At 42.9% G+C, this 16,491-nt stretch overlaps 1 protein-coding gene across 1 annotated transcript in view; it reads right to left on the bottom strand.

Moving 5' to 3' along the window:
• Nucleotides 1-16,491, bottom strand: part of LOC142214340 (NACHT, LRR and PYD domains-containing protein 12-like) — a 240,545-nt gene that overhangs the window by 137,490 nt on the left and 86,564 nt on the right. The window contains exons 7-10 of the mRNA XM_075283268.1: nt 6,273-6,356; nt 5,218-5,393; nt 1,520-1,691; nt 140-205 (exon numbers count right to left, since the gene is read on the bottom strand). Coding sequence (XP_075139369.1) covers nt 140-205; nt 1,520-1,691; nt 5,218-5,393; nt 6,273-6,356 — 498 coding nt within the window. The remainder of the gene's footprint in view (nt 1-139; nt 206-1,519; nt 1,692-5,217; nt 5,394-6,272; nt 6,357-16,491) is intronic.

Raw genomic sequence — 16,491 nt, 5'->3', positions numbered from 1 at the left:
CAGATTTGCATATTCCCCATAATCCCCCCAGTGCAGCGAAAATGGCTTTGTAAGTCTCTATACGCCTGTGAAGGTGTTCTCTCCTTAAGGAGTGAAATTATCCCCATAACCCAATATACCTATAAATACACACACATACCTGCCAGTTCTGGAGTCAATCGGTGTCCATGTTCATCCAGTAGGATTTGCTCCACCAGACTGTCACCTACAGTGCAGTAAAATATAAAGATCTGTTATTTTTTGATTGCACGACAGTATCATTGTTATTTTTATACAATTGTGTTTTTTACAACAACTTTCTTATATTCACTACAGAGAAATGTAGACGTTGGACCACCATCTTCATCATAACCAAAAAACCATGTTGGAAAAATTGAAAAAAAGTATTCCTCATCGCTCCCAGCAGCCCACCCACTACAGAAAATAGTCATTAAGCTTTTAACTATGTGTGCTGCTTAACTAAGCTATATAAGCCCCTCCTACCAAGTGGAGGCGTTTAACCCTTACAGGACACAGAATTTTTTTTTATTTTACTGATTTTCGTTTTTTAATCCCAGCATTCCAAAAGCCATAGCTTTCTTATTTTTCTGTGACGTAGCCATATGAGGGCTTCATTTGTACGCAACAAATTGTACCCCAAAATGGTACCATTTCTGTACAACGCACTGGAAAGCAGGAAAAAAAAATTCCAAATGAGTTGGAATTGAGAAAAATTTGGATTTGGTTTTATGGCTTCCACTCTGCGGTAAGAATACCATGTTAGCTTTATTCTCTGGGTCATCAGTACGATCATGGTCATACCAAATTTATATTGTTTTTTGGGGGGGGGTTTTATGTTTTATGCAGCCTATCTGCTATGAAACTGTTTTTTGTTTTTTTTTCTTGCAGACAGAGGGTCCTGCCTGTTCAACTTTGTGTTGTGCGGAAAAACAGTTTCACCGCGGAGAGGCTGCATATGGGCATTGGTAGTTTGCTTTATAAACTCATTGGGTTTTTAAACTGACCATCCTCAAGCAGTTTTTTCTGGGATTTAGGCGGAATTATGGTGGACAGGGCCAGGTGTGAATGCCGCATTAGGCGAGTTTTTTTTTAGGGTGGCGGGGGCATAAAATCTGAAGCTAAGCTCACATTTGAAACTTAATTATATTTGAGAATTTGTTTGATTTCAAGGGCTACTTCACACGCAATGACGTGTGTGCATATTCCATCACAGCTGCCATGACGGGATGCCGGAGCAGTGTACGGCATCCTGTTGCGGCTTTCCGCTCCAGATTAGGCCCAAATGAACGGGCCTAGTCCGGAGGGTGCTGTCGCAAGGTGGACACCGCGGCTGATTCAGCTGCGGAATCTGCCTGAAGAAAGGGCAGCTCATTCCTTTTTTCCGCTAGCGGCAACACGATATATGGAATGACCTGAATAACTCAACCACGTCATTGAATTATCACATGATACAATAAATAAAATCACTTTCTATACAACAACCTTTTAAAAATAAAATCACATTTTTGTTCATTGTTACCTGTATGACGGAGTTCCTCCAGTACAGCATGCAGGCTGTGGATACCATGACGCTTCCATAAAGCATGAAGGCTAACCCACAATGTTATCACTGAGTCTCTTCCACTGAGAAAAATATCCTGTAGTAAGGTCCGGGCAAATGTTTTCCTGTCATTTTCTAGACTGTTATATTTCTAGAACATAAGAAAGGTCACACATAACTATTACAATAGGGGACATCTTTCTGTGCTTACAGCTGTATGGCATCTTCAAATCAAGGGCGGAGGAAATTATCATATAATTATCATAATCACAAAACCCAATATTTAACATTATATTTTTTAGATAAACCAATTCCCTTTGCATTCCTGAGAGTCAACCTCTTCAAAGCTAAAAGGGAGAGATTCATGTCACAAATGTTTGAAAGGTTCACTGCCAAGTTTACCTTTGGATCAAACTGGATGTGCTATAATTATACTGTTGGGTCTCTTCAGACACTAGAATATCATAATAGGAGGCCTTGGTAGGGTGGAGGAACAATAAGGGTTCCTTAACTAATGCATTTGCATTGGCAAAATGAGGCACAGAGCACAAGGACCTTCATAAATTAAATGAAGGGGAGGTCCTTTAGTGCTACAGTAATGATATAGGACACTCCCCCTTCTCTAGCAAAAGGGATGAAAGCCCGGGAGGAAGGAGGTCCCTGCTGCTGCCCTGCATCGAGGAGAGGAAGCTAGAATAAAGTGAAAGCAAAACACACAGGTACCTGCTGGTTTACTATTCCTAGTAATATCAGGCATTTGGGGTTATTAATTTAGTTTCAGTAACTCCATGTGCCTCATATTAATAGCAGTTAACCCCATTATGTCCCTCATATTAACCTCTGTGTGAGACACATGAGGGTACTAATGAAGGACCTCAATTATGAAGATACCTCATTATTACCTCCATATGTCCCACATATCAGTAACTCTTATGTGAGACACACAGGGGGATAATACACACGACCAGACTTTTTATCTGCAATGGTGGATAAAATTATGGACGATTACATTTCAATAGGCCCGTAAACATAGGTGTTGTTGCTTTTGCGACCGTGTGTCCAGGCCAAATTGATGAGCTGCAACTTATGACTAGGCCTATACTCGGGTCAATAAGTTTTTTTGTGGTAGAATTAGGGGCCTCGGCTTACTGTATTTTTCGGACTATAAGACACACTGGACTATAAGACGCACCTTGGTTTTAGAGGAGGAAAATAGGGAAAAAAATTTTGAAGCAAAAAATGGTAAAATATTTAATATATGGGAGTTGTAGTTTTGCAACAGCTGCGAGTCCACATTGACAGGTGACCCTGCAGCTATACAGGGATGCATAGAGCGTTTTTTTGCGGGGCCAGATGTACTTTTTAGTTCTACCATTTTGGGGAATGTTTATTGCTTAGATCACCTTTTATTTAAATCAGAGGCAAAATAGTGAAAAAAAACCCGGCAGTTTGGCACTTTTGATTTTGACGTTCACCGTACAGGAAAACTATTAGTAGACTGGGCATTTTCGGACACAGGGATACCTATTGTGTATGTGTTTGACATATGATTTTCTACTTTTATATGTATTCTAGGGAAAGGAGGTGATTTAGAACTTTAATTTACTTTTTATTCCGCTCCTACGTAATAATGATTTGTGGGTGGCAAATTGCAAAATTTTTAAGTTCGCCTGAACCTGAAAAATTAAACAAACCTAGCACATCTCTACTTTACGGCCATGTTGAACCTCAGAGGTCAAGACAAAGTGAAGCCAGACCCTGAGGTGCTGTGAGAGATTTCTTGCACAGAGACAGACCAGAAGCCTTTAGCTATTATAACAGCTGCCCCTTCTTATGCCACTCGAGTGGGGCCTCAAATATACCCCTCAAAGCACTAAAGATACCGGTAGGGTCTAACTCCCCTACACCCATATAACAAATACCACACCACAATAGCAAACTATAGAAGAATATATGTACAGTACTGTGCAAATGTTTTAGGACCTTTGTAGAAAAATGCCACACTAAGAAAGTAAGAACACTTTCAGAAATGGAAAGGTTAACAGATTATTTCTGCCAATTAACAAAATTAAGTGAATGAAGAAAAGAGACACGGAAATCGCATCAATATTTGGGGTCCCCTTTGCCCTGGAAGCGATGATATGGCCCCTCAGATACAGCCCTGATCTCAACATCATCCAGTCTGTCTGGGATTGACATGAAGAGACAGAAGGACTGGCCAACAACGAAGTATTGGTGCTTAGTACTCCAAGATGGCGGTTGGAACAACTTCCCTGCCCAGTTCTGCCAAAAACGGACTACATCGAGATTTGGGGATCCTCTGCCATTCTTCCTTGCAGATCTTCTCCAGTTCAGTCAGGTTGGATGGTGAACGCTGGTGGACTCCATCTTCAGGTCTCTCCAGAGATGCTCCATTGGGTTGAGGTCAGGGCTCTGGTTGGGCCAGTCATGAATGGTCACAGAGTTGTTCCAAAGCCGCTCCTTTGTTATTTTATCTGTGTGCTTAGGGTCATTGACTTGTTGGAAGGTGAACCTTCGGCCCAGTCTGAGGTCCAGAGCACTCAGGAAGAGGTTTTCTTCTAGGATATCTCTGCACTTGGACGCATTTATCTTTCCTTCCTTACAGTCATCCTGTCCCTGTCCCATAGCCTGATGCTGCCACCACCATGTTTCACGGATGGGATTGTATTGGGCAGGTGATGAGCAGTGCCTGGTAATTCCACACAGACCGCTTAGAAGTAATGCCAAAATGTTCAATCTTCATCTTATCACACCAGAGAATCTTATTTCTCATAGTCTGGGAGTCCTTCATGTGTTTTTCGGCAAACTCTATACGGGCTTTCTTATGTCTAGCACTGAGGAGAGGCTTCCTTCGGACCACTCTGCCATAAAGCCCCGACTGGATGAGTCACCTATCAAGATGACTTTGTGGAACTTTCTCCCATCTCCCTACTGCTTCTCTGGAGCTCAGCCACTGTGTTCTTTGGGTTCTTCTTTACCCCTCTTACCAAGGCTCTTCTCCTGATTGCTCAGTTTGGCTGGACGGACAGGTCTAGGAAGAGTTCTGGTCGTCCCAAACATCTTCTATTTAAGGATTATGGAGGCCACTGTGCTCTTAGGAACCTTGAATGCTGCAGAAATTCTTTTGTAACCTTGACCAGATCTGTGCCTTGCCACAGTTCTGGCTCTGAGCTCCTTGGGCAGTTTCTTTGACCTCATGATTCTCATTTGCTCTGACATGCACTATGAGCTGTGAGGTCTTATATACACAGGTCTGTGCCTTTCCTAATCAAGTCCAATCAGTTTAATTAAACACAGCTAGAGTCCAATGAAGGAGACGAACCATCTCAAGGAGGATCAGAAGGAAATGGACAGCATGTGAGTTACATATGAGGGTCACAGCAAAGGCTCTGAATACTTATGACCATGTGAGATTTCCGTTTTTATTTTTTAATAAATTTGCAAAATTATCTACATTTCTGATTTTTTTTTTTTGGTCAACATGGGCTGAGTGTCAATTAATGAGAAATAACATGGCTGCAAGGAAACAAAGAGTGAAAAATGTAAAGGGATCTGAATACTTTCCGTACTCACTGTATATATATATATATATATACACACACACACACAGACAGGATATACATACATATATAGAATACAGTTTTAAGTTTTCTTACCTCTATATCATGAAATTTTCTAAGATAAAGTTCATTCAACAAAGAAATAGGACTCATGTTCTCCATAATGTAGAGCAGATCATCCTGGAAATATTCATATGTTATCCTCAGGACATGATCTTCATACTGACAAAGTTGGTGGTAAAATTGCCGAGTGTCGTCGTCGTTATCGTCATCTAGGAAATGAAGAAAGTTTATAGAACTGGTAGCCATATTCTGTGTATAACAATGACATAATGGGTAGAAAAAGAACCCTGTTGGCCCAGCCAATTATTTGTCAAAGTCTCCCCAACTTTCCAGATAAGTGATGGTTCTAAGGGTAGAACTGACATCTATTAGACCCATTGCATATACTATGGTTATACAATATACTATATATTCAGGATTGGAATATTTCTTTGAAACCTATTGTACTAAAATCCACAGTAAATTCTAATTGTACAGTGCCTTGTGAAAGTATTCGGCCCCCTTGACCTTTTCAACCTTTTGCCACATTTCAGGCTTCAAACATAAAGGTATAAAATTTTTAATTTTTTGGGAAGAATCAACAACAAGTGACGGAAGTAATGACGAGGATATAGCTCCTGTGCCCTGGGGATTACAGCACTGTACTATTAATGAGTTGAACATTCACTGCAAGCTCAGCACAACATAACAGTACAGAGTTAACCGAGGAGTGGCTGACTGATATTTACTCATGAATAGGGCTGAGATGCAATATGAAACCTGGTCCAAGTACAGATGTGGTGCTGTTTATGGATCCAGTTGCCACACCTGACATGTTCATTTACCTAAATGATTGTATTTTACATAAAATTCCAGATCTTAGAACAGAGTTCCTCTCTGTATATCACATGACTATGGACTGAAGCAGAAGAAATGACAGTAAGAAGTCATCTAGAAAACTGTGAGGAACTGATATAGAAAGTATATTGGCAAATTGGAGAACTTTTCAGTGATAACATTTGTCTCTCAATATCCACAGTCTATCCTTCCAGTATGATGTGAAGGCTGATAAAGTGGTGGCACAGGAGTGCAAAGCCAGACATACTCACCATGATCAGATACTGTGGGATACACAAACTTTGCTGAACTGATCTTTTGCTTTTGATCTGATGCGGAAAGTGATGAGAAATATCCTAGCATTGTAAAAATACAAAATTAATAATACTTATTATTATTATTATTATTATTATTATTATTATTATTATTATTATTCATACATTGATGACAGTGAGCATCACTATTAAGAGGATATAACTAAAAGAGAGGACAAAACACAATCACTGAATCATCCAAACAATATCAACCCAGAAACAGACACTGATCTGGGGGTCGACTGGGTAATAATTCAAAACAAGAGAAGTGGTACTGTGCAGTATCCATATATACAGGACTAGAGAAGTGGTACTGTGCAGTGTCCATATATACAGGACTAGAGAAGTGGTACTGTGCAGTGTCCATATATACAGGACTAGAGAAGTGGTACTGTGCAGTGTCCATATATACAGGACCTGAGAAGTGGTACTGTGCAGTGTCCATATATACAGATCAGGAGAAGTGGTACTGTGCAGTGTCCATATATACAGATCAGGAGAAGTGGTACTGTGCACTGTCTTTATATACAGGGCAGGAGAAGTGGTACTGTGCAGTGTCCATATATACAGGGCAGGAGAAGTGGTACTGTGCAGTGTCCATATGTACAGGACAGGAGAAGTGGTACTGTGCAGTGTCCATATATACATGACAGGAGAAGTGGTACTGTGCAGTGTCCATATATACAGGACAGGAGAAGTGGTACTGTGCAGTGTCCATATATACAGGACAGGAGAAGTGGTACTGTGCAGTGTCCATATATACAGGACAGGAGAAGTGGTACTGTGCAGTGTCCATATATACATGACAGGAGAAGTGGTACTGTGCAGTGTCCATATATACAGGACAGGAGAAGTGGTACTGTGCAGTGTCCATATATACAGGACAGGAGAAGTGGTACTGTGCAGTGTCCATATATACAGGACAGGAGAAGTGGTACTGTGCAGTGTCCATATATAAAGGACAAGAGAGGTGGTACTGTGCAGTGTCCATATATACAGATCAGGAGAAGTGGTACTGTGCACTGTCTTTATATACAGGGCAGGAGAAGTGGTACTGTGCAGTGTCCATATATACAGATCAGGAGAAGTGGTACTGTGCACTGTATTTATATACAGGGCAGGAGAAGTGGTACTGTGCAGTGTCCATATATACAGGACAGGAGAAGTGGTACTGTGCAGTGTCCATATATACAGGACAGGAGAAGTGGTACTGTGCAGTGTCCATATATACAGGAGAAGTGGTACTGTGCAGTGTCCATATATACAGGACTAGAGAAGTGGTAGTGTGCAGTGTACATATATACAGGACTAGAGAAGTGGTAGTGTGCAGTGTACATATATACAGGACAGGAGAAGTGGTACTGTGCACTGTCCATATATACAGATCAGGAGAAGTGGTACTGTGCAGTGTCCATATATACAGAACAGGAGAAGTGGTACTGTGCAGTGTCCATATATACAGGACAGGAGAAGTGGTACTGTGCAGTGTCCATATATACAGGACAGGAGAAGTGGTACTGTGCAGTGTCCATATATACAGGACAGGAGAAGTGGTACTGTGCAGTGTCCATATATACAGGACAGGACAAGTGGTACTGTGCAGTGTCCATATATACAGGAGAAGTGGTACTGTGCAGTGTCCATGTATACAGGACAGGAGAAGTGGTACCGTGCAGTGTCCATATATACAGGAGAAGTGTTACTGTGCAGTGTCCATATATACAGGACAAGAGAAGTGGTACTGTGCAGTGTCCATATATACAGGACAGGACAAGTGGTACTGTGCAGTGTCCATATATACAACACATGAGAAGTGGTACTGTGCAGTGTCCATATATACAGGACAGGAGAAGTGGTACTGTGCAGTGTCCATATATACAGGACAGGAGAAGTAGTACTGTGCAGTGTCCATATATACAGGACAAGAGAAGTGGTACTGTGCAGTGTCCATATATACAGGGTAGGAAAAGTGGTACTGTGCAGTGTCCATATATAAAGGACAGGAGAAGTGGTACTGTGCAGTGTCCATATATACAGGACAGGAGAAGTGGTACTGTGCAGTGTCCACATATACAGGACAAGAGAAGTGGTACTGTGCAGTGTCCATATATACAGGACAGGAGAAGTAGTACTGTGCAGTGTCCATATATACAGGACAAGAGAAGTGGTACTGTGCAGTGTCCATATATACAGGGTAGTAAAAGTGGTACTGTGCAGTGTCCATATATACAGGACAGGAGAAGTGGTACTGTGCAGTGTCCATATATACAGGACAGGAGAAGTGGTACTGTGCAGTGTCCACATATACAGGACAAGAGAAGTGGTACTGTGCAGTGTCCATATATACAGGAGAAGTGGTACGGTGCAGTGTCCATATATACAGGACAGGAGAAGTGGTACTGTGCCGTGTCCATATATACAGGACAGGAGAAGTGGTACTGTGACGTGTCCACATATACAGGACAAGAGAAGTGGTACTGTGCAGTGTCCAAATATACAGGACAGGAGAAGTGGTACTGTGCAGTGTCCATATATACAGGACAAGAGAAGTGGTACTGTGCAGTGTCCATATATACAGGACAGGAGAAATGGTACTGTGCAGTGTCCATATATACAGGACAGGAGAAGTGGTACTGTGCAGTGTCCATATATACAGGACAGGAGAAGTGGTACTGTGCAGTGTCCATATATACAGGACAGGACAAGTGGTACTGTGCAGTGTCCATATATACAGGAGAAGTGGTACTGTGCAGTGTCCATATATACAGGACAGGAAAAGTGGTACTGTGCAGTGTCCATATATACAGGAGAAGTGGTACTGTGCAGTGTCCTTATATACAGGACAGGAGAAGTGGTACTGTGCAGTGTCCATATATACAGGACAGGAGAAGTGGTACTGTGCCGTGTCCATATATGCAGGACAGGAGAAGTGGTACTGTGCAGTGTCCATATATACAGGACAGAAGAAGTAGTACTGTGCAGTGTCCATATATACAGGACAAGAGAAGTGGTACTGTGCAGTGTCCATATATACAGGACAAGAGAAGTGGTACTGTGCAGTGTCCATATATACAGGACAGGACAAGTGGTACTGTGCAGTGTCCATACATACAGGACAGGAGAAGTACTGTGCAGTGTCCATATATACAGGACAAGAGAAGTGGTACTGTGCAGTGTCCATATATACGGGGCAGGAGAAGTGGTACTGTGCAGTGTCCATATATACAGGACAGGAGAAGTGTTACTGTGCAGTGTCCATATATACAGGAGAAGTGTTACTGTGCAGTGTCCATATATATAGGACAAGAGAAGTGGTACTGTGCAGTGTCCATATATACAGGACAGGACAAGTGGTACTGTGCAGTGTCCATATATACAACACATGAGAAGTGGTACTGTGCAGTGATCATATATACAGGACAGGAGAAGTGGTACTGTGCAGTGTCCATATATACAGGACAGGAGAAATGGTACTGTGCAGTGTCCATATATACAGGACAGGAAAAGTGGTACTGTGCAGTGTCCATATATACAGGACAAGAGAAGTGGTACTGTGCATTGTCCATTTATACAGGACAGAAGAAGTGGTACTGTGCAGTGTCTTTATATACAGGACAAGAGAAGTGTTACTGTGCAGTGTCCATATATACAGGACAAGAGAAGTGGTACTGTGCAGTGTCCATATATACAGGACAAGAGAAGTGGTACTGTGCAGTGTACATATATACAGGACAAGAGAAGTGGTACTGTGCAGTGTCCATATATACAGGACAGGAGAAGTGGTACTGGGCAGTGTCCATATATACAGGACAGGAGAAGTGGTACTGTGCAGTGTCCATATATACAGGACAAGAGAAGTGGTACTGTGCAGTGTCCATATATACAGGACAAGAGAAGTGGTACTGTGCAGTGTCCATATATACAGGAGAAGTGGTACTGTGCAGTGTCCATATATACAGGACAGGAGAAGTGGTACTGTGCAGTGTCCATATGTACAGGACAGAAGAAGTGGTACTGTGCAGTGTCCATATATACAGGACAAGAGAAGTGGTACTGTGCAGTGTCCATATATACAGGACAAGAGAAGTGGTACTGTGCAGTGTCCATATATACAGGAGAAGTGGTACTGTGCAGTGTCCATATATACAGGACAGGAGAAGTGGTACTGTGCAGTGTCCATATGTACAGGACAGAAGAAGTGGTACTGTGCAGTGTCCATATATACAGGGCAGGAGAAGTGGTACTGTGCAGTGTCCATATATACAGGAGAAGTGTTACTGTGCAGTGTCCATATATACAGGACAAGAGAAGTGGTACTGTGCAGTGTCCATATATACAGGACAGGACAAGTGGTACTGTGCAGTGTCCATATATACAACACATGAGAAGTGGTACTGTGCAGTGTCCATATATACAGGACAGGAGAAGTGGTACTGTGCAGTGTCCATATATACAGGACAGGAGAAGTGGTACTGTGCAGTGTCCATATATACAGGACAGGAGAAGTAGTACTGTGCAGTGTCCATATATACAGGACAGGAGAAGTGGTACTGTGCAGTGTCCATATATACAGGACAGGAGAAGTGGTACTGTGCAGTGTCCATATATACAGGACAGGAGAAGTGGTACTGTGCAGTGTCCATATATACAGGCCAAGAGAAGTGGTACTGTGCAGTGTCCATATATACAGGACAGGAGAAGTAGTACTGTGCAGTGTCCATATATACAGGACAAGAGAAGTGGTACTGTGCAGTGTCCATATATACAGGAGAAGTGGTACGATGCAGTGTCCATATATACAGGACAGGAGAAGTGGTACTGTGCCGTGTCCATATATACAGGACAGGAGAAGTGGTACTGTGCCGTGTCCATATATACAGGACAGGAGAAGTGGTACTGTGCAGTGTCCATATATACGGGGCAGGAGAAGTGGTACTGTGCAGTGTCCATATATACAGGACAAGAGAAGTGGTACTGTGCAGTGTCCATATATACAGGACAAGAGAAGTGGTACTGTGCAGTGTCCATATATACAGGACAAGAGAAGTGGTACTGTGCAGTGTCCATATATACAGGACAGGACAAGTGGTACTGTGCAGTGTCCATATATACAGGACAGGAGAAGTACTGTGCAGTGTCCATATATACAGGACAAGAGAAGTGGTACTGTGCAGTGTCCATATATACGGGGCAGGAGAAGTGGTACTGTGCAGTGTCCATATATACAGGACAGGAGAAGTGTTACTGTGCAGTGTCCATATATACAGGAGAAGTGTTACTGTGCAGTGTCCATATATATAGGACAAGAGAAGTGGTACTGTGCAGTGTCCATATATACAGGACAGGACAAGTGGTACTGTGCAGTGTCCATATATACAACACATGAGAAGTGGTACTGTGCAGTGTCCATATATACAGGACAGGAGAAGTGGTACTGTGCAGTGTCCATATATACAGGACAGGAGAAATGGTACTGTGCAGTGTCCATATATACAGGACAGGAAAAGTGGTACTGTGCAGTGTCCATATATACAGGACAAGAGAAGTGGTACTGTGCATTGTCCATTTATACAGGACAGAAGAAGTGGTACTGTGCAGTGTCTTTATATACAGGACAAGAGAAGTGTTACTGTGCAGTGTCCATATATACAGGACAAGAGAAGTGGTACTGTGCAGTGTCCATATATACAGGACAAGAGAAGTGGTACTGTGCAGTGTACATATATACAGGACAAGAGAAGTGGTACTGTGCAGTGTCCATATATACAGGACAGGAGAAGTGGTACTGGGCAGTGTCCATATATACAGGACAGGAGAAGTGGTACTGTGCAGTGTCCATATATACAGGACAGGAGAAGTGGTACTGTGCAGTGTCCATATGTACAGGACAGAAGAAGTGGTACTGTGCAGTGTCCATATATACAGGACAAGAGAAGTGGTACTGTGCAGTGTCCATATATACAGGACAAGAGAAGTGGTACTGTGCAGTGTCCATATATACAGGAGAAGTGGTACTGTGCAGTGTCCATATATACAGGACAGGAGAAGTGGTACTGTGCAGTGTCCATATGTACAGGACAGAAGAAGTGGTACTGTGCAGTGTCCATATATACAGGACAGGAGAAGTGGTACTGTGCAGTGTCCATATATACAGGAGAAGTGTTACTGTGCAGTGTCCATATATACAGGACAAGAGAAGTGGTACTGTGCAGTGTCCATATATACAGGACAGGACAAGTGGTACTGTGCAGTGTCCATATATACAACACATGAGAAGTGGTACTGTGCAGTGTCCATATATACAGGACAGGAGAAGTGGTACTGTGCAGTGTCCATATATACAGGACAGGAGAAGTGGTACTGTGCAGTGTCCATATATACAGGACAGGAGAAGTAGTACTGTGCAGTGTCCATATATACAGGACAGGAGAAGTGGTACTGTGCAGTGTCCATATATACAGGACAGGAGAAGTGGTACTGTGCAGTGTCCATATATACAGGACAGGAGAAGTGGTACTGTGCAGTGTCCATATATACAGGCCAAGAGAAGTGGTACTGTGCAGTGTCCATATATACAGGACAGGAGAAGTAGTACTGTGCAGTGTCCATATATACAGGACAAGAGAAGTGGTACTGTGCAGTGTCCATATATACAGGAGAAGTGGTACGATGCAGTGTCCATATATACAGGACAGGAGAAGTGGTACTGTGCCGTGTCCATATATACAGGACAGGAGAAGTGGTACTGTGCCGTGTCCATATATACAGGACAGGAGAAGTGGTACTGTGCAGTGTCCATATATACGGGGCAGGAGAAGTGGTACTGTGCAGTGTCCATATATACAGGACAAGAGAAGTGGTACTGTGCAGTGTCCATATATACAGGACAAGAGAAGTGGTACTGTGCATTGTCTATTTATACAGGAGAAGAGAAGTGGTACTGTGAAGTGTCCATATATACGGGACAAGAGAAGTGGTACTGTGCAGTGTACATATATACAGGACAAGAGAAGTGGTACTGTGCAGTGTCCATATATACAGGACAGGAGAAGTGGTACTGTGCAGTGTCCATATATACAGGACAGGAGAAGTGGTACTGTGCAGTGTCCATATATACAGGACAAGAGAAGTGGTACTGTGCAGTGTCCATATATACAGGACAAGAGAAGTGGTACTGTGCAGTGTCCATATATACAGGAGAAGTGGTACTGTGCAGTGTCCATATATACAGGACAGGAGAAGTGGTACTGTGCAGTGTCCATATGTACAGGACAGAAGAAGTGGTACTGTGCAGTGTCCATATATACAGGACAGGAGAAGTGGTACTGTGCAGTGTCCATATATACAGGAGAAGTGTTACTGTGCAGTGTCCATATATACAGGACAAGAGAAGTGGTACTGTGCAGTGTCCATATATACAGGACAGGACAAGTGGTACTGTGCAGTGTCCATATATTCAACACGAGAAGTGGTACTGTGCAGTGTCCATATATACAGGACAGGAGAAGTGTTACTGTGCAGTGTCCATATATACAGGACAGGAGAAGTGGTACTGTGCAGTGTCCATATATACAGGACAGGAGAAGTAGTACTGTGCAGTGTCCATATATACAGGACAAGAGAAGTGGTACTGTGCAGTGTCCATATATACAGGACAGGAGAAGTGGTACTGTGCAGTGTCCATATATACAGGACAGGAGAAGTGGTACTGTGCAGTGTCCATATATACAGGACAGGAGAAGTGGTACTGTGCAGTGACCATATATACAGGACAAGAGAAGTGGTACTGTGCAGTGTCCATATATACAGGACAGGAGAAGTAGTACTGTGCAGTGTCCATATATACAGGACAAGAGAAGTGGTACTGTGCAGTGTCCATATATACAGGAGAAGTGGTACGATGCAGTGTCCATATATACAGGACAGGAGAAGTACTGTGCAGTGTCCATATATACAGGACAAGAGAAGTGGTACTGTGCAGTGTCCATATATACGGGGCAGGAGAAGTGGTACTGTGCAGTGTCCATACATACAGGACAGGAGAAGTGGTACTGTGCAATGTATATATATATACAGGACAGGAGAAGTGGTACTGTGCAGTGTCCATATATACGGGGCAGGAGAAGTGGTACTGTGCAGTTTCCATATGTACAGGACAGAAGAAGTGGTACTGTGCAGTGTCCTTATATACAGGACAGGAGAAGTGGTACTGTGCAGTGTCCATATATACAGGAGAAGTGGTACTGTGCAGTGTCCATATATACAGGACAGGAAAAGTGGTACTGTGCAGTGTCCATATATACAGGACAAGAGAAGTGGTACTGTGCAGTGTCCATTTATACAGGACAGGAGAAGTGGTACTGTGCAGTGTCTTTATATACAGGACAAGAGAAGTGTTACTGTGCAGTGTCCATATATACAGGACAAGAGAAGTGGTACTGTGCAGTGTCCATATATACAGGACAGGAGAAGTGGTACTGTGCAGTGTCCATATATACAGGACAGGAGAAGTGGTACTGTGCAGTGTCCATATATACAGGACAAGAGAAGTGGTACTATGCAGTGTCCATATATACAGGACAGGAGAAGTGGTACTGTGCAGTGTCCATATATACAGGACAGGAGAAGTGGTACTGTGCAGTGTCCATATATACAGGAGAAGTGGTACTGTGCAGTGTCCATATATACAACACATGAGAAGTGGTACTGTGCAGTGTCCATATATACAGGACAGGAGAAGTGGTACTGTGCAGTGTCCATATATACAGGACAGGAGAAGTGGTACTGTGCAGTGTCCATATATACAGGACAGGAGAAGTAGTACTGTGCAGTGTCCATATATACAGGACAGGAGAAGTGGTACTGTGCAGTGTCCATATATACAGGACAGGAGAAGTGGTACTGTGCAGTTTCCATATGTACAGGACAGAAGAAGTGGTACTGTGCAGTGTCCTTATATACAGGACAGGAGAAGTGGTACTGTGCAGTGTCCATATATACAGGAGAAGTGGTACTGTGCAGTGTCCATATATACAGGACAGGAAAAGTGGTACTGTGCAGTGTCCATATATACAGGACAAGAGAAGTGGTACTGTGCAGTGTCCATTTATACAGGACAGGAGAAGTGGTACTGTGCAGTGTCTTTATATACAGGACAAGAGAAGTGTTACTGTGCAGTGTCCATATATACAGGACAAGAGAAGTGGTACTGTGCAGTGTCCATATATACAGGACAGGAGAAGTGGTACTGTGCAGTGTCCATATATACAGGACAGGAGAAGTGGTACTGTGCAGTGTCCATATATACAGGACAAGAGAAGTGGTACTATGCAGTGTCCATATATACAGGACAGGAGAAGTGGTACTGTGCAGTGTCCATATATACAGGACAGGAGAAGTGGTACTGTGCAGTGTCCATATATACAGGACAGGAGAAGTGGTACTGTGCAGTGTCCATATATACAGGACAGGAGAAGTGGTACTGTGCAGTGTCCATATATACAGGACAGGAGAAGTGATACTGTGCAGTGTCCATATATACAGGACAAAAGAAGTGGTACTGTGCAGTGTCCAAATATACAGGACAGGAGAAGTGGTACTGTGCAGTGTCCATATATACAGGGCAAGAGAAGTGGTACTGTGCAGTGTCCATATATACAGGACAGGAGAAGTGGTACTGTGCAGTGTCCATATATACAGGACAAGAGAAGTGGTACTGTGCACTGTCCATATGTACAGGACAGAAGAAGTGGTACTGTGCAGTGTCCTTATATACAGGACAGGAGATGTGGTACTGTGCAGTGTCCATATATACAGGACAGGAGAAGTGGTACTGTGCAGTGTCCATATATACAGGACAGGAGAAGTACTGTGCAGTGTCCATATATACAGGACAAGAGAAGTGGTACTGTGCACTGTCCATATGTACAGGACAGAAGAAGTGGTACTGTGCAGTGTCCTTATATACAGGACAGGAGAAGTGGTACTGTGCAGTGTCCATATATACAGGAGAAGTGGTACTGTGCAGTGTCCATATATACAGGACAGGAAAAGTGGTACTGTGCAGTGTCCATATATACAGGAGAAGTGTTACTGTGCAGTGTCCATATATACAGGACAAGAGAAGTGGTACTGTGCAGTGTCCATATATACAGGACAGGACAAGTGGTACTGTGCA

The sequence above is a fragment of the Leptodactylus fuscus genome, chromosome 7 (assembly GCF_031893055.1).
Source record: "Leptodactylus fuscus isolate aLepFus1 chromosome 7, aLepFus1.hap2, whole genome shotgun sequence".
In the NCBI taxonomy this organism is placed as follows: domain Eukaryota; kingdom Metazoa; phylum Chordata; class Amphibia; order Anura; family Leptodactylidae; genus Leptodactylus; species Leptodactylus fuscus.
Note: the sequence above shows the minus strand (reverse complement) of the source record. Positions and strands in the feature narration are given on the sequence as shown.